Raw genomic sequence first — 22,032 nt, 5'->3', positions numbered from 1 at the left:
TCAGCCAGAAGCCGGGCTCACGGCTGATGAGCTCAGCAGCCATGGCAGCGCTAAGGATGAGCCATCAGTCGGACATCCCCTGAAGGCTCCTGGACTGCGAGAGGGTGAAGGTCAGGCTGAGGGACACACACACACACCTCCAGTGCACAAATTTTGTGCACTGGGCCTCTAGTTATTTATAACATCTTAATAAACTAATAATAAATAGATATAAAAATAATTTTTAGTCACGCATAAAATACATTCCCCAGTGAAAACATGTTCTTGTTTTATCTTGTGTCAGTTGAGCTACTCTTCTAGCCCTAGTATCTGAATGAATAGAAACTGCAGTTGTGGGGAAATGGCATAGAAACCAAACCAAAATTAGGAATTGCTTCACTCTTTTGCCATCTTCTTTGCAAAAGTAAACAAGAATGCCTTGTAATTCTACCACTGTCTTTTGCATGTGAAACTTTCTTCTGATTCATAGGAATCTTGGGAAACAGCTGAACCAATTAGCAATTTTAGGGAATGCTAGTTCTGTGTGTAGAGTGCCTATCTGATAATGCAGTTTCCCACAGTTGCCTTTTTGGCTTGTGCCTTGTTTTGAATTTGCTCCATTGATCATATCTGCTGTGTTGATTAGGAGGCCTTTGCTATGTTTGGGGAATAAAGCCTGTGAGGAGAACATTGGCCCTGGAGGAACAGGCTTGAGTGACATGTCTGTCCGATTTTGATATAGGCACATTTTGTCCTATGGTGCTTGGTGAGAAGCTACATGGGAGCAACACCCTTTCTTCCTCCGCTTTTGTGATACAACAATATTTAGACTTTGTGTAGAGGCCCAGTAGCCTCATTATTTTGAAAGCAGGCCAAGAAATATCCTAATGAGTGTAAAACCTTAATTTGTTCTTGAGGGGAGGGTTTTATTTCATGTCACCATGATGATGATGGGCCTTTTAACTATGGACGGTCTGCTGTTATCAGAGTACCCTATATTGTACAAGATTTTCAGTCTCTAATGTAGTAGTGGGGTGTGTTTTAATAGTAATTTGTTAAACAACTGCATGACATCATTTTAGCTACCGTATGGAATGAGCTGCATGCACATAGGTGCAATTCTTCAAACTTCAGGGCCTGACGTTTTATCTAGGGCTATTCCATGTCTAAGTTAGTTATTTCCCTTGTCTAAGGATGTATGGTCATGTGGGTTTTATTTTAGAAAGTTTATTAGTAATTAGAACTTTGAAACAATGAATAAAAGTATGTTATTTGAACATGAATTTTCTTGTATTCTCCCGTCCCTCCTCCCCCCCACCGCCCCACAAAAAAAAATCTATTAAAGATTTATTGTTTGCTTTCCAGAACTCCATTTGGCTAAAGAAGCTATTTAAGGTATAGAAGTTGCTAAAGTTCTCTGACCTCACCATAAATTTAATTGTTTTGATCTGGACCTTGCATTAAGATAATTAATTGGAAGGTGCCCAGGCTGGTGTGGGTCAGTTGGTTGAGCATTGTCCCATGCACTGAGAAGTCACTGGTTGGATTCCTGATCAGGCCACATGCCCAGGTTTTGGGCTTAATCCCCAGTAGGGGGCGTGCAGGAGGCAGCCAATTGACATTTCTCTGTCATTGATGTTTCTCTCTTTCCCTTTCTCTTTCTAAAAATCAGTAAAAACATATATATTTTTTAAAAGATAATTGGAAGGGGAATTAAAGCCCCTCTGCTTTAAACAAATTCAAAATATAAAATATGTAGATTTTTTGAAATAATAAAAGTAGAGACTCTTTATGAAGGCCTCACACCATTGACTCTGAAAGTATTAAGAATTTAAAAGTATCTAATTTGCAACAAATGAAATACTATGTGCATAATTAGGTTATAGAAAATTTGGTAAACCCATGTCTGTGATCTCTTAATTCTGAATTACTGTATGTTATATGTTGAGGTTGTATGTTGAATTCTGTGTCCTCTCTCCCCTCTGCTTCATTTGTTCTTGTATGGTAGTTTTTCCCTACATGCCTTACAAACTGAGGTGGAGGAGCATGAGTAAATTAACTTTTAGTACAACCCTGCTTAATTGTGGAGATATTTAAGTAAGATACTGAAATTAAAGCTTCTATTTGTGACATAAAACAGACCTTGGAAATGCTGGATGAAGGATTTCTCCCACTCCTTGGGATAAGTAGAGGGAGAGATTTTGGCTTCCTACATTATAAACATATTGAGAAGTCATTTTGGAAAGCCCTTACCCAAGATCATCCTTCAGGATTGATTTATCATGGTCACTTTCCCCGGCTTACCTTTCCTTGGGAGAGTCCAGAGAACAAGTAAAGGGTGCTGTAGTAGAGATAGAGTGTGACCCAGAGCCTGGTGGAGAAAAAGAGGTCATAAGAATAGCCTTCTATTCAATGTATTTATCTCTCTGTCTACTCTATGCCTGTAGCTTACCTAATTAAGATTTAGGAAAGAGCTGCTCTTTCAGCTTTAAAGCACTCATACCTTCTAAGGCAGCGGTTCTCAACCTGTGGGTCGCGATCCATTTGGTGGTCTAACGACCCTTTCACAGGGGTCGCCTAAGACCATCCTGCATATCAGATATTTACATTATGATTCATAACAGCAACATTACAGTTATGAAGTAGCAATGAAAATAATTTTATGGTTGGGTCACAACATGAGGAACTGTATTTAAAGGGCTAGAAGGTTGAGAACCACTGTAAGGTATCTGACTTGTTTGTGGCAACTACTCAAAATGAATGTATCTGTATGCATGAAGAGCAGTCTGTTATAAAGGTTAAGAGAATGAGTTTTAAATCCAGAGAAAATGGATTGGAATTCTGGCCCTGCTACTTACTAGTTCTGTGACCTTGGGCAAGTTATTTAAGTGAGCTTTGCTTCAGTATTCTCATCTGTAAAATGGGAATAAAACTAGGAGTTTGGGAAGGGTTAACCCTTTGAGTGCCAACCAATATCCTAGGAACTATGCTAAAATTGCCAAGGCATTTTTGCTGATTTTACAGAAGTTTAGGAAAAAAATTATGAATCGCAAGTAAATGAAGTTACATATTCAAAAACTTAAGCAAACCTTTACTACATTTGTTTTCATCTTTGACATATATTGTTTGCTGATTGTATTATAAAATACTAGTAGAAAAAAAATTTGAACAAAACATATAATGTTAAAATAGAGGGACACCCTTCTCCAATATCTTCCACAAAATCGTCATCTTCACAGCAAGAATTGACATATTTAGCAATATCATCATCACTGCCCTAGCCAGTTTGGCTCACTGGATAGAGCCAAAGGGGACTGAAGGGTCCCAGGTTCGATTCCAGTCAAGGGCATGTACCTTGGTTGCAGGCACATCCCCAGTAGGGGGTGTGCGGGAGGCAGCTGATCGATGCTTCTCTCTCATCGATGTCTCTCTCTACCCCTCTCCCTTCTTCGCTGTAAAATCAATAAAATATATATTTTTAAAAAAAATATCATCATCACTAATAAAAGCAGACTTAGAACTGGACGCCATTTCGAAGCTTTAGGGCTACAAAATCTGAGTAAACTTCATAAAATCGTAGTACTTGTAAAAAATTAGGCAGATAAATGCCAGTGGTCAATTTTAGAACTACAAACATTCGGCATCATAAGTAATCTGCACTTAGGTGCCATTTGTCAATAAAGAGTGAACTATTAGCATCTAATAGTGACACTGCAGGAGGAGCGCAATAGAACTCCCGGCACTTTTGGCGAAAGACAGGAGGAGCGCGATGGCACTCCCCAGCACTCTAGGGGTTAAATTAGTTAATACTTGCAAAGCACTTAGAAAAGTGCATAGCGTATAGTAAATGCTCAATAAATATTGTCGTTATCTTTAGTGCAGTAGCAGTAGTAACAGCTATAAGTAGCAGTAATTGTAATGTCTCTTAGAAGTTAAATTACCCACTCAACTCTACCACCTCCCCCATTTCCTGTAAACATGGGCACAGTTTATAAAGTTAAAATCCTTTGTCTAAAGTAGCTCTGTCCAGTCGAACTTTATGTAATGACTAGGGGCCCAGTGCACAAATTCGTGCACCTTGAAAGGAACTGTGGGCTGCAAGGCTGCGGTGGGCACAGAGGATGGGTCTCGGCCCATCCTCTGTGCCCCTGCCCGGCCCCTCCTGCTGCGGCCCCCAGCCCCCTCTGCCGGCAGGCCCGCTCCCGCTGCCGCTGCTCCCACACACTGATGGCACCAGCCCCACTTACACCCACTGATGGCGTTGAGTGATTGGGACCGGTGCTGTACGCTGGCAGTGGGTGCGAGCGGGGCTACAGCACTGGCTGTGGGCGCAAGTGGGGCCGGCGCTGGCAGTGGGTGCGAGAGGGGCCGGCGTCGGCAGCAGGTGTGAGAGCCGGGCGGGACCGCGGCACATGGGAACAAAGAATTTTCAGTAACCATCAGAGGTTTGCCCCGATGACAGCGACCAGTGCCCTACCTTGGTTGGCGCCCCCCCTCCCGCCCCCCCCCCCCACCAGCTTCACCATCCACCTGTGGCCAACGCCTGCCATGGTTTGCGCACGCCCCCTGGTGGTCAGTACACATAATAGTGAGCGGTTGTTTGGTTGTTCCGGTTCTTCTGCTGTTCAGTCTATTTGCATATTAGCCCTTTATTATAAAGATGGCAGTATCCTATATCTGTGCTTTCCAATTCAATAGCCACTAACATGTGGTTAATGTTGACTGTATTGGATGGTGCAGGTCTAATATATAGTATTTTCACTGGTTTGATTATACATACTATGTTTTACCAACACTCTTTATATCAATTAAAAGTACACATAATGTTTTTAAATTAATTTCAGAGAGGAAGGGAGAGGGAGAGAGATAGAAACATAAAAGATGAGAGAGAATCATTGATTAGCTGCCTCTTGCATGCCCCCTACTGGTGATCAAGCCTGCAACCTGAGCATGTGCCCTGACCAGAAATTGAACCGTGACCTTCTGGTCCATAGGTCAACGCTCAACCACTGAGCCAGGCCCGCTGGGCCCAACACTCTTTAATTCTATGATTAGTTTTTTCCCCTTAAGAGGTAAGTATTCTTATACTACATTTGTAATGTCTTTGAACCCAGAACTGGTAAATATTGATTTGCTTTGCCTCATAAAGTATTGATATTTTTTTAAAAATATGTTTTGTTGATTTTGTAGAAAGAGAAAGGGAGAAGGAGAGAGAGATAGAAATATCAATGAGAGAGTGTCATCGATTGGTTGCCTCCTGTGTGCCCACCAGGGATAGAGCCCAAAACCTAGGCATATGCCCTGACTAGGAATTGAACTGTTGACCTCTTGGTCCATGGCATGATGCTCAACCAACTGGCCAGGCATTGATCATTTATTTTTATAGCAAAGATGGAAATTTATTGGAGAACAAGTACAGAGTCCCACTGAGTCCCTTTTTCCTACAATTTATAAAGGCTGCAGTTTTTTGTACCTCAATATCCCCTCTGAGTGGTCACTATTCCCTTTGATTTGGTCACTATAGCAATTTCTGAGCTCAAGTCTCACATGAAGTACGTGAGGTTCCCTCCTTCACCCTTATTGTTCTCCTATTCCCTATGGCAGTGATGGCGAACCTATGACACTTTTGACACGCGAACTCATTTTTTTTGGTTGATTTTTCTTTATTAAATGGCATTTAAATATATAAAAGAAATATCAAAAATATAAGTCTTTGTTTTACTATGGTTGCATATTCAAAAAATTTCTATATGTGACACGGCACCAGAGTAAAGTTAGAGTTTTTCAAAATGCTGACACGCCGAGCTCAAAAGGTTTGCCATCACTGCCCTATGGGCTTTCTTCCTCCCTTTATTTTATAAATGTGTACCTTTTGCTACTTCCAGCTCCCTTATCATATGGAAATGTAACTTCTGCTGCTCCCAGCTCCCTTGTCTTATGGAAATGTACCCTTTTGCAACTCTGTAGCCCTGTGTTTTTTTCCATGAAACCCTTAATTCCTAAAATTTCCTAAACCTGCCTATTTCACCCCTAAAAATTCCTTTCAGTCCCCCCTTTGATTAGGAAACCCCAACTGCCATTGGGGACAGGGGACTCCAGTCTGTCTGGCTGCTTCCTGCTGACACCTGGGCTGTCGTTTGAGGACAGCAGTCAGGGTCCTATCGGAAGTGGGCGATCTAAGGGTCCATGGAAGATGGATGTAGCGGCCTCCATTTGCAGTTCCAGATGGAAGACCATTTGTAGCTTTAGGGCTTCTAGATGGGAGGATATGAAACATACCAAAGGTTAAATAGGTAATGGTTAAAGATGAGTAATAAAAACTCAGATCCTCTAGAGTTTCAGACCCAGTGGTTCTCAACCTGGGGGTCAAACGACCCTTTCACAGGGGTCACCTAAGACCATCGGAAAACACATATATAATTACTTATTGTTTTTGTGATTAATCACTATGCTTTAATTATGTTCAGTTTGTAACAATGAAAATACATCCTGCATATCAGATATTTACATTACGATTTATAACAGTAGCAAAATTACAGTTACGAAGTAGAAACAAAAATAATTTTATGGTTGGGGGTCACCACAACATGACGAACTGTATTAAAGGGTCGTGGCATTAGGAAGGTTGAGAACCACTGCTCTAGAGGCTCATACGAGTAGGAATCAGTGATTTAGTTGGTGGCAGTGCAGCTTCGTCCACCTTCTGTGCTGGTCAATTCAAGGCTCACTCGAGACAGATGGACCTAGGAGTGATGCTGCTGACCTGTTGGGAGACTTAAAGCCGGTGCCTGTAAAGGGCCTTTTGGGCTGTTTAAAGGCCTGCCCAAATAAATGAGGGCTATCCTCAAAACTCATTGATCATTTATTTTAAAAGGTGTTACAGGAAACACCTAGTACACATGAAAAGAGCAAATCCAAACTAGTCTTACATTAACCATTGATTTTTGCTTCCACATCACATTTGATGTATTTTATTTATGTCCCTGGGACTTGGGATAAGTTCCCTTTCATATCATCTACTGTCAATTACAATTTTATTTGTTATAATTCTTGAGCAAAATAAGTTATTCTGCCAGGAATACTCTAACCATATACTAGTAATTAAGTATGTCCAGTTCTTTTCTGTTCTCATAAACTGTGCCATGTAGGTGGCCATATTGTCTGAGGTCTATGACTAATTGACCTGGTATTAACTTAATATTAATTTGCTTTAATAACAATTACAGTACCAAGCACTGTTATAAATGCATTCCATGACTTAATTCATTTAATTTTCACAACCACTCTATGAGGCAAATGCTGTCCTTTTATTCCATTTTATAGATACACAAACTGAGGCAGAGAGAGATTTGGTAACAGGCCTGAGTTTCACAGTTAGTTATGTAGCAGGGTTGGGATCTGACCCTGGCAGGCTGGTGTTAGCACCTGTGGTCTTAAACATAGTTCCTTATGTTAAACCTTTGGTGCTAATTGTATTTTCAGAATTTTTCTATTTTAGAATTGGAATGATGCATATGCCTTTCTAATACTTCTGGTGGAGTCTGGAACAGCACCCTATAATCAAACTTACTAATATTTCTGCATCAACACAGTGAATACTCACACTGAGTAGATTAAATAGACTATCCATAGCCTCGTCATTTCAGGTCAAGTTTATTGTCACCAAATGAATTTTGAATAAGGGATTGAGAAGGTACTCTACTCATACAAAGGCCTTCATCAAATGGAGTGAGTTTAGGTAAGGTGCAGGAAAAGAGAGTTGCATTGAATTTATATTTCTCATTTTCAACAACTGAAATAGCTTTGTTTTGCCCCATCACAATGAGCAAGTATCACTTTTTGCAAATTCAGCCAGTACAGAAAGGCTTTTATAAAGAAGAAAGTGAAAATCATCTGTAATCTTACCATTCAGAGAGATCAACTATTTATAGGCCTTCTAGACTTTCTTTATGTATAACGAACTCCTATAGGAAAATAGATTATTTCTAATGGGCTCAATTTGCCTAGATTAAAATTCCTTCTCTGACACTCATTGGATGTGTGGCCTGAGGAAGGTAACCACTCTGTGCCTCAGTTTATTTATCCAATCAGTGGAGATTGTAATGGTGCCTATCTCCTAGGGTTTTTGAAAGGATTAAGTGAATTAATTATATGTAAAGCACTAGGAACTGTGCCAGAAGCGTAGTGCCCATCAGCTGTTAGCTGTTATTGTTCCATGTTTTGTCACTTGCCCCTTTTAGTTTTTACTTAATAGAGCATGGGCATTATTCTAAGACAGATATAGAGAGCCACATAATATTTTTAATTGTCACATAATATTATTTTATATGGATATTCCTTTATTGAAACACTGCAAATGAACATCCTTTTTTTATTTGTCAAGCTATCTCATTAGATTAATTTTTAGAAATTAAATTGCTGATTTAAAGTATATGCACTTACAAATTTTTTTATGCAAATTGCCCAGTTTACATTATAACTTTTTTTGTTTCTATGCTTTTGTTATTTAATGGACCGTTAGGTCGGCTGCTTCACTTTATACACTTGATTTTAAAAGCCAGGATTTTCAATATCTCAAATCCAAATTTCAGTCTGGAAGGTTTTTCTGCTGAAGTCTGCATATCTGCACTAATAAAAGAGAAACATGGTAATTGGCGTACGACCGCTACCCTTCCCATTGGCTAATCAGCATATCCTATGCAAATTAACTGTCAGCCAAGATGGCCGCCGGCAGCCAGGCAGCTGGAAGCGGAACAGGAGGCTTGCTTGCTCCAGTGACGGAGGAAGCCAAGGTTCCCCGCCTGCTGCCACCTGGCTCTGAGCTCCTGAAGCAACAGCTCCAAAAGATACAATGTTTCAATTATAGAAGCTAAAAATGGCGGTTAATTTGCATATACCAGTTGCGAGGGAAGACTGAGGACAACATGGAGGCCAAGAGGTACAGAAGAAAGCTAAGTAGAGGCCTCGAGGACAGAAACGGACCCAAGGCTGCAGAGGTGGGAGGTGGGAGGTGGGAGGTGGGAGGGCAAGCCCAGCTACAGCGGCTGCAAGGAGGGGCAGTGGCTCGGAGGGGAATGGGCAGTGCCCGTGAGCGGGAGGGGAAACCCGCCACAGCGCCCGGGAGCGGGAAGGGAAACCCACCACAGCCCTGGGAGCAGGAGGGGAAACCCACCTGAGCGCCCGGGAGCCGGAAGGGAAACCGCCACAGCGCCCGGGAGCGGGAGGGGAAACCCGCCACTGTGCCCGGGAGCGGGAGGGGAAACCCGCCACGGCGCCTGGGAGCTGAGGGAAAACCCGCCTGAGCGCCCGGGAGCGGGAGGGGAAACCCGCCACGGCGCCCGGGAGCGGGAGGGAAACCCGCCAAGGCGCCTGGGAGCGGGAGGGAAACCCAGCAGGAGTGGCTGGGAGCAGGAGGGGAAACTGGCCACAGCCCTGTCACAGGGACAGGCGTCCTCTGGAGCCAGGCCGCTCTGAGCCTGTAGGCCTGTGCATAGGCCCTGAGCGGCCGAAGTCCGGAATGTCCGGCCTAAGCTTGCAGGTGCCAAGCGGCTGGGGTTGGGGTGGGAACATCCCTAGGACCCAGGCACTCCAAGCTGGCGCACACCCAAGCGGCCAGGAAGGGGGCGGGAATGTCCCCTGCAGCAAGTGAGCAGACAGCAGGGCCCTGCTTGCCACTGGCCGTGGCAACGAGGGGCAAGCAGTCCCTTGCAGGGCCCCCACAGAGAGCAGACACCAGGGCCCTGCTTGCCCCTGCGGTGGCGAGCCAGAGAGAAGACAGCAGGGCGCTGCTTGCCCCTGACCCCAGCGGCGAAGGACAGGCAGGCCCCTACAGAGAGCAGACACCAGGCCTACGGTGGCGTCAAGCAGGCAGGTCCGCAGAGAGCAGAGCACCACGGGGAGCAGGTCTAAGCCGTCAGTAGGACATCCCCTGAGGGCTCCCAGATTGGAGAGGGTGCAGATCGGGCTGAGGGACCCCTCCTTTCCCGTGCACGAATTTCGTGCACCGGGCCACTAGTATAGATATATTCTTTACTTTTCCAACTTGTTCACAGAACTTATGAGTTCCAGGGTAGGGACAAGAACTTGAAGCTTTATTTGCTATTTCACAAAAGAAATCATCTTTGGGTAACACGAGCATTTTAACTAGGCCATTATATTTAGTAATTCTAGTTGGGCTAAGGAGCTTCCTCTTAGAAAGGTAAAAATTTTTAACCAGAAATCATGAGACTCTATGAAGGACAACAGATCATGAGTAGTCATGATTCCTGTGGGATAGGAGGTAAGAACTAACTGATTGACGAGAACTGTTCCTGGAGAAGATTTGTTTCCATGGTGAGATCCTGTTGCTTTAATGTCTATTCTATTAGGAAAATGTTCAAAAAAGCTGATGCCACAAAGTATTCTTAGATGCTTACTTACTCCATATTCTGAGAACTGGTACCTTCTCGGTAAATTATGTAAAGTTACTCTTTTTTTTAAAAACATATTTTATTGATTTTTTTACAGAGAGGAAGGGAGAGGGATAGAGAGTGAGAAACATCAAGATGAGAGAGAAACATTGATCAGCTGCTTCCTGCACACTCCCTACTGGGGATGTGCCCGCAACCAAGGTACATGCCCTTGACCGGAATCGAACCTGGGACCCTTCAGTCCACAGCCCGACGCTCTATCCACTGAGCCAAACCGGTCAGGGCTAAAGTTACTCTTAAGTTAGATCCCAAGGAAGACAGTCCTCTGCTCTACATTTTCAACCTCAGACACTGTAATTGACACCATTAAAGCAGTGTAAGTGGGACTTTTCAACCCATGTTCCCATAACTCTTGCTGAAGGGGGAGGCCAAGCTATCCACCCAAATTGGAACACCTCAACTGCTATCAGCTTAATATACTATTGTGATTCCTTCTGCTTAAGATTTCCTTTGAAAAATGGATCCTGTATCTTTAACAACAGCAACAACAAATTTACTGACATCTGGATTTTGAGATAAAATACTTTGGTCTTCAGAAAACAAATGGTGACATGTAGAGTAAGGGATTGAAAGAAATAGCAATTGTTTCAAAGACAAAAACTCTGAGAATTATGCTCCTGTGGGACATTTGTTATCCCTAAAGTTTTCCAGCATAAGCCAAATTTCTGTTGTTTCAAAATTTAGTCAACATAGCTAGCTCAGAGGTCCAGCCTAGAGGGCCTTAGTAGCCACTGTTGTTGTGAGGCCTACAGTTTCATTGGAATTCCTCATGTCAAGCCTTGAAAGTCTGCTCCCATTGGTGCTACTGAGGCCCATAGCTAAGGGCCTAGAGGTCACTGTGTTAACAGTTCACTCACAGGACAAATGAGGACTGCATTCTACCTCCTTTTGTACCTATGTTTGGTAGCAGCAGTTATTTTTTTCTTGCTTTATTTTTTTTTTTTTAATATATTTTATTGATTTTTTACAGAGAGGAAGGGAGAGAGATAGAGAGTTAGAAACATCGATGAGAGAGAAACATCGATCAGCTGCCTCCTGCACATCTCCCACTGGGGATGTGCCCGCAACCCAGGTACATGCCCTTGACCGGAATCGAACCTGGGACCTTTCAGTCCGCAGGCCGACGCTCTATCCACTGAGCCAAACCGGTTTCGGCTCTTGCTTTATTGATTAAGGTATTACATATGTATCCTTACCCCCCCCCCCATTGCCCGCCCCTCCCCACCCCCCCGCGCAGCAGCAGTTATTTATTTATTTTTTTTAATATATTTTATTGATTTTTCACAGAGAGGAAGGGAGAGGGATAGAGAGTTAGAAACATTGATGAGAGAGAAACATCAATCAGCTGCCTCCTGCACACCTCCTACTGGGGATGTGCCCGCAACCAAGGTACATGCCCTTGACCGGAATCGAACCTGGGACCTTTCAGTCCACAGGCCGACGCTCTATCCACTGAGAAAAACCGGTTAGGGCGGCAGCAGTTATTTTTAAGTGGCACCCAGGTACCTAGCCTCTATATATACATACTTCTCCCTAGATCCCTTACATTCTTTCCTTTGTACTCTCCATTATGTGTAGTAAAGGGATGGGCAGGAGAGTCAACATTTATTGAGCACCTGCTATGTGCCAGGCACTGTGCTAGGTGCTTTGAATGTATTATTTAATACACAAAATAATCTAATAATCGAGGTACTCTGATTCCAATTTCAGGTGAGCAAAAAAAGACTGAGAGAGGCTAACTTCCCTCTAACTCAGGTTTCTCTGTTTTAACACTACGGTGTCGGGTGAATTTCCCGCCAAAATATAAGATGGCGCGGGCAATTATTTAGGTTTCCCGCGCAAAATCAGAGTTAGTTTAAAATGCCTATATCTTTTGAAGTATGGGTTCGATTGAAATGAAATTTTCGGTTTCTTGTGTAAAAAATGAAAATTTATTCAATCACAGACATTTTTTTATCTATTCAGTACATAAATAATTCGATATATATAAACTAAATACGAAAAACCCAAAAAATACTTATTACCTAAAAATATACACATATTTTTAAAGTTTAAAATAAAATTTTCATAATAAATCAAAACAAATAGAAATTAATAGTTTTTTAGCGTATGATATTTTTCAAAACACGCCCCTTTATGTAGAGGTATATTGCAAAATTTGCACATGTAGCGTGTCTCACTGCGCAATTTATGAACGGAACATACGCGACACCTTCTCAAAATGTTTTTCTTTTTTCCACTTCCGACAATTGCCTGTAACGTATGCTTTCTCATGTCCATCGATAGCCTGCATGGTGGATCAGATGTAGGTGGTTTAGCCCGCATTCCAGAAGTAGACGGTACTGGTTGAAGGTCTGGAACAATGTCCATGTCCTCTGGAATATCATCCGTCAACCAGTGGATAGCTGTTTGTTTCAAAAACATTTTAAAATCCATTTTTCTTTGCCTCACTGATTTGTAAACTGCATAAGAATTAAATAATGCGCAATTTATCATATACATTGCCAACCTTTTTGTCCATTTGACCGTCCTCTGCAATATCGAATAATATGAAAGGTATTGGTCGGCCCGGTCAACACCTTTCATATGTTTATTGTAGTCAATGAGTGCATTCGGTTTGACAATTTTCTTTTTTGATGTTCTGTCAATATTCTGACTTTCTTCCATCTCCGCAGAATGAATCGAAGAAATCAGGTATACAGGCTTTTTTGATTGCCACACTTGTAACAATATATCATTTTTCCTTATAAATTTTGTTTCACCTTTTTTCAAAGAAATTGTTTGAAAATCTTTAGGTATACCTCGATTTTTCCGGATTGTTCCACATATTCTGAATTTGTTTTTCATAAGTGCTTCACAATTTGCGACGCTATTATAATAATTGTCCATATATATATGGTACCACGAATCAGTGTATGGAGACACTACTGTTTGTATCGTTTCCAATAATCGCTTTCCTTCGCCGCAATAAATTTCCATGTTACAGATATATCCTGTATCACTTTCGCACAACAAACGAACCAATATTCCATATTTAACGATCTTGCCAGCATTATATACCCTAAAGAATAATCTTCCCCTCCAAGGTACGATCCCTTCATCTAGTGATAATTGCTGATGAGGTTTGTAAATATTTATAAATTTAGGCACAAAATAATCTAGTACTGGTCTCACTTTGCAAAGTCTATCTGATTCATTTACGATATCCGCATTATTATTGAAGTGCCAAGCTTTCCATATCTGTCGGAACCTGTCTCTCGTCATCGTTTTACCAAAATATGGCGTCTCCGTCCATGGCTCCGTGGTCCAATAGTCATCTCTTCTATCTTTGCACACCTGTCCCATGAGAACAATTAACCCTAAAAACTTCTTCATCTCTTGAGGGGTTATATCTTTCCACTTTAGGCTTTTTTTTGAAAGTTTGAAATTATTCCTATTTTGATTATAATACCTGTTTGACTCCTCTACAAGAAATTTAAAAAAATCATCTCCGATAAATAATTTCACGGCATCTTCTATATTATTTATAACAGCATCTGTGTTTAATCCTTGATGCCCTAAAAAATCTTCTAAGACCGGTGGATTATCAACATGCGACCATTCTTCTCTCCCGCCTTCTATATCTGACTCTGAGTCACAGCTGGAGCTCGAAATTCTTCGTCGCCTCAATGTCCTGGGACGCACCATTACTTCATCATCACTAGAATCTTCATCACTTGTACTCGCATTTTCAAGATCGCTATCACAAGAATAATTGGACAACTTGTCTGCACAAAACTCATCATCACTATAGTCTGAATGCTGCGACATTCTAGGTTAAAGCAAATAAAAATAATACTAACTGAAAATAGCGGTACTCCGATAGATATCTGATATAAAAAAATAATTATTATGCGAATACTTTGCGGAACGATTTTATTTTATTTGGTTAAAAAATTCTATATGAATGTCTTTATCACAATATATTTAAATATTTAAACACGTAATAATATTCACAAAACTCAAAACTAAAGACGTCCGGACACAAGAAGTATTTCTCAATAACTATTCTCTTTGCATGGTGAGATATCCAGGGATATCGGTTATAAAATGAGAAAACAATACATTGGTACCCTAACGGTATTGTACTCGACCAGCGCCATAAAGTGTTCTCTACTTACAAGGGATTTTTATGATACCTATTACCCCAATGGGTATGAAACGGTTCGCATACGCAGGTAGGTATCTTTGTGAACGGCAAACAAACAAATATTTGGTAATACGCAGTTACAGTCGGCCCGAGTTTACACGTTTCCCGCACTCCACCGCAAATCTATATGAACCGAGTTAAGACGGCTCCCGCGGAGTACGCGCAATTCACGCGAGCCGACTTAACTCGTTTCCCGCAATCCAAGTGTTAATTATAAAAGATGTATAAATTGGTGATGTTTACTCTCAGACCTGCAAACCCAATTTTATCTCCCCCTTTCTCTTATTCTTTGTAGAATTGGTTCCCGTTTTGTTACTCTTCCAGGGAAAGTTTACCCATAGACAGCCTACCCATGGCTTATAGGAACCTGAATCCTAACTATGCTATTATTGACTTTTCCCAGGGTCCTATCCTTCCCCCAAAGCCGGAGCGACTCTGGTCGTGTACAAGGACCTGCTGGTGCTGTTTGGTGGCTGGACACGGCCAAGCCCTTATCCTCTACACCAACCTGAGAGATTTTTTGATGAAATACACACTTACTCACCCTCTAAAAACTGGTAAGCCACAAAGATAAGATCTTTTCAATCTGGAGTAAAATGTTTTAAATGAATGGATTACTTGTCTCTTTTGTGTACAGAAATCTCCTTGAGGATTTGATGAAAGCTATGGACTCTTCCCAGAAAAATAATTTTACATATTTATAGATTTTGCCTACAGTTTAGGTTTCCAGGACCCTTAAAATCTAAAGTTAAGAACCCTTATTTCAAAGAAAAAAAGTAGAAGAGATTAATTCCTCTTTCAAGAAAAATGAATGAGCCTGTTGAAGAACAGGGAGCTCTTCAGTTTTGGCTACTAAGCCTCCAGGAGTGCTGTGGATCCAGATGATTCCTGACTTCTTGGCTCCCTCCTGTCTTTATATTAGGTGGAACTGCATTGTGACGACCCATGGGCCACCTCCCATGGCCGGCCATTCCTCCTGTGTGATAGATGATAAAATGATTGTCTTTGGTGGCTCCTTAGGATCCCGGCAAATGTAAGTATATTGATTTGCTTCCTGTCACTCTGAAGGTAAACACTCCTGGGAATAACAGTCAGGGTCAGTATTCCTGAACATGGTTCTGGTGAATCCATTTAGTTATCGCACCCTAGCATTCATTTTTTGATCCCCTAGTCACATATCACTAAGATGAAAACTTGCTTCATAGACTCAGGTCTGTGTAGTCTATCTTTGTTTGGTATGTGGTTCTATTTGGTGGGATCAAATTCTGATGGAACCTCCACTTTGTCTGCTTCTGTCTGTGCCTACAGAAGGCCACCTTCCAAGGAACAGAGTCCTTTTTCTTGCTGTCCTTTATGAACCAGTTCATGTCCTTTGGGGCTTTAGGGAAGGAAAGCGGTAGATTAACAAGACAGGTGGGAATGGTTCACTCTCCAAATGGGATGAGTTGGAAGAGTGGGTAGGAGCAAGAAGACTGTGACAGGCCTAACACACTTCTGCTGTTCTCCATACCCACTGTCCTCTCCACCTCTGGCCACAACTGGCCAGCTCAGGCCAGAGTCAAGAGCCCGAACACTCCATCTGAATCACTATCTGATTTGTGAGCTATCCTCCAGGTGAGGAGGTTTAAGGCTTAAGGTATTGGCACTCTTATTCCTGTGTTCCTAGTGTGAATAAATGACCTTATGAAGGGACTGTGAAATATTCACTGCCATCTAGTAGTCTGTCCTTGCCGTACTGTTCCTTGGGGGTTGGAGATGGCAGTTTGTCTCTGATAAAACCACAGCTCTCATTAGCCATGGTGAAATGACTTTTTGTAGCCAGAATCGATAAATCAATTTCTCCTAACAATGAAAGAGCTGACTTGAATAATTTTTTTTCCTTCCTTCTGGTTTTTACTTTTGAAAAACTATTATATCTTGGCCCTGGTTGGGTAGCTAAGTTGGTTAGAGCATCGTCCCAATACACCAAGGTTGTGGGTTTGATCCCCAGCAGGACACATAGAAGAATCAACCACTGAATGCATAATTAGGTGGAACAATAAATCGATGTCTCTCTCTCTCTCTCTCTCTCTCTCTCTCTCTCCCCCTCTCTCTCTCCCCCTCCCCCCCTTCCCCCCTCTCTCTTCTTTCCTTCTCTCCCTCCCTCCCTTTTTCCCTTCCTCTCTTCCTCTAAAATTAATCAATAAATTTTAAAAAAGAAAGACTATATCTTGACCAGTAGCTATTTCCTGCTATCATCAGTTAACTCTTTAGGTATTAGTATGTGACTTCAGAGTGAGTCAGTGGAAAGAACAAAGGTTTGAAGGTCTTGAGATGGGTTCCAGGGAAAGGAGCAGAAAAAAATATAGTTTAAGTGCTAACTATGAGCTTTGTGGGGCATCTTTATAAATGTAACTTTATTTATTATATCAGTAGCCCCCACCTCCTTCATCTTTTTTTTTTCTCCATCTTTATGTCCTTATCTTACAGGAGCAATGATGTCTGGGTCCTAGACCTTGAGCAGTGGGCGTGGTCCAAGCCAAACATCTCTGGCCCCAGTCCTCATCCTCGAGGTGGCCAATCTCAGGTGCTCAGGAATTAAAATAACTATTTAGCAAATACTGAAGCATCTTTCTGTTAGGATGGGAGAGGGAGGAGAGGGAATCTGGTAAGATGCCAACATGCATAAGCAAAAGAGAATTTGTCATTATTTTTCTGGTATTTGCTTTTCAACTTCTAATGGGTTATATTTATTTTTAGTGGCTTTATAATTATGCCTCTCCCCAAAGCATTTACTTTGCTGTTTCACTTCTTAAGAGAACCCTGCATTTAATGTGGTTGACACTCTTATGTTAATATTTGATCAAAAAAGAACATATCCAGTCAGGTGACTCATCATTTGTTCACAGGGATCAAATTTGACATGGGAGAATGGAGAGCTTATGGTTATTAGAAGTAATCCTCTCATTTGGGAGCGGGGAAGGCTATTTTCATATACAACTGAAGCATAGGAGGTCAGATGCCTGTGTCTTTATAGTTTTATTTTAAATTTCTTCCTGTCCCCAGATTGTCATAGATGATGCAACTATCTTAATCCTTGGAGGGTGTGGCGGTCCCAATGCTGTAAGTATTGCTGCTGTGGCATTCCCGGTGCACCTGCTGCTAAGTGTTCAAACTTGCTTCCTCTTCTCCTCTTATAAGATTGTTTTTGTGACATTTTCATTTAGAGAGTACCTTTTCCATTTGGGTATATAGTCTTTGTATTTTCTGGCCTTTTTCTCTGCTTTTGGGGGGGGGGGGCGGGTGATTTTAATCAGTGACATTCATCTCTTGAATATTTATATCTATATTCTTCCTACTCTCACTTCCTCTTTTGGCTATAAGGTTTGCTGCTATCATTTCTTTCAAGGAGGGATGGGACAGAAAGGCAGATTGATAGCTGTCTGAGTGTACATGGAATTTATTTTAAGAATGCAGGTTCAGAAAGTTATGGATATGTATTATCTACCTCCCCACTCCCTACCCTCACATGCACACACATACAACCACAGGCAAAATTCAGGACCACTTAAAATCAATTAATGAGTCACAAGAACAATTTCTTGTGCCTGGCCAGTGGTGATATATAAATGAATGCAGGCACGGATGAATGAATAACCAAAGATTTTGCTTTTCTTTCTGAATAGCCCATACCCTCTCTAGACCAGATAGCACAACTTTGAGATTCTAGTTCTGTGTGTGTGTGTGTGTGTGTGTGTGTGTGTTTTGTAACATGAATCACACTTGAGTCCTATTGTTGGTCCTTCTCTTACAGCTATTCAAGGATGCTTGGCTGTTGCACATGCACCCAGGTCCCTGGGCCTGGCAGCCACTCAAGGTAGAAAATGAAGATCATGGGGCCCCAGAACTGTGGTGCCATCCAGCTTGCCGGGTAAGCAGGGAACTGACAGGCCAGCAGGAGGGGAGATCCTAAACTGTAAAACCAAATTAATTGTCAGATTTCCAAGCAAATTTGTAAGGAAAATGAAAACACTTTGATGTCACAAAATAGGTGGACATTAACCATAGCCCTTGGGAGTTTCTCACATATACGAATCACTAGAAGAGAAAACAGTGGGCCCCAGTCATCCTTTTATGTCCCAACTTTAAGCATCTCTTTGTCTATAAAATTTTCCCCAGGGACCCCCAAACAAAAAAATGATTCCTCCCTCCACTCTATCTTTATTCTGTAGACATAATTCTAGTAATAGCACATGTCCATCTCCCCTTTAGCCTAGAAAGCAGCCTACATTATTTTCATCTCTGTATCTCAGGTACCTATAAAATGCCTGGGTCATGCATAAATGTTTGATAGTTGAATGAATGATCAGAACTGAGCACAAGTCTTTTGCCTTCCAGGTGGGACAGTGTGTGGTGGTCTTTAGCCAGGCTCCCAGTGGGAGAGCGCCACTCAGCCCGAGTTTGAACTCTCGCCCATCACCTATCAGTGCCACTCCTCCAGCCCTGGTTCCTGAAACCCGAGAGTACCGCTCTCAGTCTCCAGTAAGGAGTATGGATGAAGCTCCGTGTGTTAACGGCCGCTGGGGAACACTGAGACCCAGAGCTCAGAGGCAGACCCCCTCAAGTTCCCGGGAAGGGAGCCTTTCCCCAGCCAGAGGAGATGGCTCTCCTGTCCTCAATGGTGGGAGTTTATCTCCAGGAACAGCAGCTGTAGGTGGCTCTTCCTTGGACAGCCCTGTACAGGCCATATCTCCTAGCACTCCATCTACCACCGAAGGATATGACCTAAAAATGGGACTTTCTTTGGCTCCTCGACGAGGATCACTACCAGATCAGAAAGATCTGAGATTAGGATCAATAGAGCTGAATTGGGATCTGAAACCTGCTTCTAGTAGCAATCACATGGATGGTGTGGACAACAGGACAGTTGGGGGAAGCATGAGACACCTTCCTGAACAGACGAACGGTGTGCATACCCCACCACATGTGGCCAGCGCCCTTGCAGGAGCTGTCTCCCCAGGTGCCCTGCGCCGGAGCCTAGAAGCCATCAAAGCAATGTCGACCAAGGGCCCCTCAGCCTCTGCAGCACTAAGTCCTCCTCTGGGATCTTCTCCAGGCTCCCCTGGGAGTCAGAACCTGAGCAGTGGAGAAACGGTGCCCGTTCCCCGGCCAGGGCCAGCCCAAGGAGATGGACATTCCTTACCTCCCATTGCCCGCCGCCTGGGCCATCACCCTCCACAGTCCCTCAATGTTGGCAAACCCTTGTACCAGAGTATGAACTGCAAGCCCATGCAGATGTATGTGCTGGACATTAAAGACACCAAGGAGAAGGGGCGGGTCAAATGGAAAGTATTTAATAGCAGTTCTGTGGTCGGACCTCCTGAAACCAGCCTGCATACAGTGGTACAAGGCAGGGGTGAGCTCATCATATTTGGAGGACTGATGGACAAGAAACAGAATGTGAAGTACTATCCAAAAACAAACGCCTTGTACTTTGTGCGAGCAAAGAGATAATGTTCTAAACCCCTTTCCCTTTCTGTGGCTTTTAATTTGGAATTTTCCAGCGGGCAAGCATTTGGACTGAGAATTAGGAAAACAAAGGACAAAATTACTCCCATAAACCAAAACCCCAATTTCCAACCTCACTCACTCCAGGCTGGGATCAAATCTCCATTAAGAAAAAAAATATATATAAATGTATATTATATAGCCAACTCTGTTTACAAAGAGGGAGAGATCTCCGTCCTGGTTCAGATAAAATTGTTGCTGTGTTTTAGCAGAGGCTGTGCTGCCTTTTCTACTTTGCTGATAACTAGACCAAGAATTTAGGGAACAGACTAATATCAGAACTTTCCTCAAGAAACTGAAGAGCCCCCTGTAAATCTTTATGTGGCCTTCTCAGAGTTAGAAAAAGAAAGGCAGGATGCACAGGTAGCGGTTCAGATTCGAGTGCTTCAGGTGCTGGCAGGGTTAGAATAACCTGTAGAAAAGTGTTCTCCCCTTCTCTTAAAACCACAGAGGACCTGTGAAAACCTCTCTGCAGTAATGCCCTAAGGCTGGCCCCATTCTGCCCTTTGTGACGGAGGGCAGTTACCCAGCGAGGGATTTTGTTCCACGTTCCATGTGCCCGGACCATCGTGAAACAATGTGTGTGCAGCGACACCTGTCCACCTAGTGTCCATTGGTCTTCTGAGTGCTCCCTCCATGTCTCAGAAAACATTTTGGTGTCTGATTTTATGGAATACCCTGACAATCACATTTGGTTGCAAGTTGCCAAAAACCACATTTGTTCTCCTTTTCCTTCCTTTAAAACTTGATCTTCAGAAGCTGCCTTTTCTTCTCCCACCTTTTTTTCATAGGCAGATTTTTTTAATGTCCTAAAACCTTTCTCATTTTTTTTGTTTTCTTTTATAAAGCTCAAGTGCCCAGAGAAATATCTTAGAAATTTCTGGAACACTTTCTCTGCTGTCACTAAGGGGCCAGTAGAGAATTCCAAATGCCAGTATCATGAGAGATACTTGAAGCATCAGAATAGACTGTTTTTCCTTATGAGCTTCTTTTTACTTCCAAAGCACAGTGGGCCCATCCGTCCATATTTATAAAATGTGGAAATTGATCCTGAGAGGGAATCCCAGTAACAGTTCCTTCTAGAAATTATTTTGCCCTTGTTGTGACATGCATTTTCTGCCTGGCTATTAACCAGTGATTGGGTTGAATGACGTGTGCTTGACCTCTTTGAAGTATGCCTGACCTTGGAAGCAGCTCCTTTGTGATTGTCTTATTCATGTGTCACCCAGACAAGGCTTGGCTTTTTACTTTCATGTCATTTCTGAGATAAGATGCAACCACCTTTGGTGATACATGGTCTCTAAAACTATGGCCTGGGCACATTGGAACCACTTAAATATGGATTTTAATTTTTTGTGTATGTGATTTCTCATCAATGGAAAGAGGATTTTTATTTTGTCTTTAGGATTTAAATTTCAAAACATTGCATTTCCCATCCCCACTCTCCCCTTTTTCTTGTTCACATTTCCCAAGCACAAGCCTGCTGCAGCTGGCCCTGGGTCCTGGCTTTCAGCCAGCACTCAGCAGGCTGTCTGATATGTATGTTTTCTCCTGTTACATCATGTTGAGTCCTTTTCCCTCACCATCAGCTTTTACAATGTGGTCTTGGTGGGAAAGTCCCCCTGGTGCCAAGCCCAGGAAAGGGGCAGCTCACAGGGAGGGATGTGTGTTTCAGAAACTGCTCTATGTGCTCCCTTGGGTGAGGGAACTACCATGTGCCTACTAACTATGGTGTCCAGCTGCTCACAGCTCAGCACTTAGCTTTCCAGACTCCCTGCTTTGGGCTGCTGCCGGTCCTTCTTTGGCAAAGACTGTTAGATCATGGCGGGGGGGGGGGGGGGTCTTTAC

General features: G+C 42.6%; 1 protein-coding gene across 1 annotated transcript in view; it reads left to right on the top strand.

The window, feature by feature from the left end:
* The window catches only part of FBXO42 (F-box protein 42), an 84,927-nt gene extending 64,535 nt beyond the window's left edge, over nt 1-20,392 (top strand). Inside the window, exons 5-10 of the mRNA XM_070404180.1 lie at nt 15,041-15,194; nt 15,560-15,670; nt 17,107-17,203; nt 17,683-17,739; nt 18,431-18,547; nt 19,015-20,392. Coding sequence (XP_070260281.1) covers nt 15,041-15,194; nt 15,560-15,670; nt 17,107-17,203; nt 17,683-17,739; nt 18,431-18,547; nt 19,015-20,130 — 1,652 coding nt within the window. The 3' untranslated portion in view covers nt 20,131-20,392. The remainder of the gene's footprint in view (nt 1-15,040; nt 15,195-15,559; nt 15,671-17,106; nt 17,204-17,682; nt 17,740-18,430; nt 18,548-19,014) is intronic.
* Nucleotides 20,393-22,032: the final 1,640 nt, after the last annotated feature.

Source organism: Myotis yumanensis, unplaced genomic scaffold (assembly GCF_028538775.1).
Source record: "Myotis yumanensis isolate MYYU_CA2020_CCGP unplaced genomic scaffold, mMyoYum1.0.hap1 SCAF_2, whole genome shotgun sequence".
Lineage (NCBI taxonomy): Eukaryota > Metazoa > Chordata > Mammalia > Chiroptera > Vespertilionidae > Myotis > Myotis yumanensis.
Note: the sequence above shows the minus strand (reverse complement) of the source record. Positions and strands in the feature narration are given on the sequence as shown.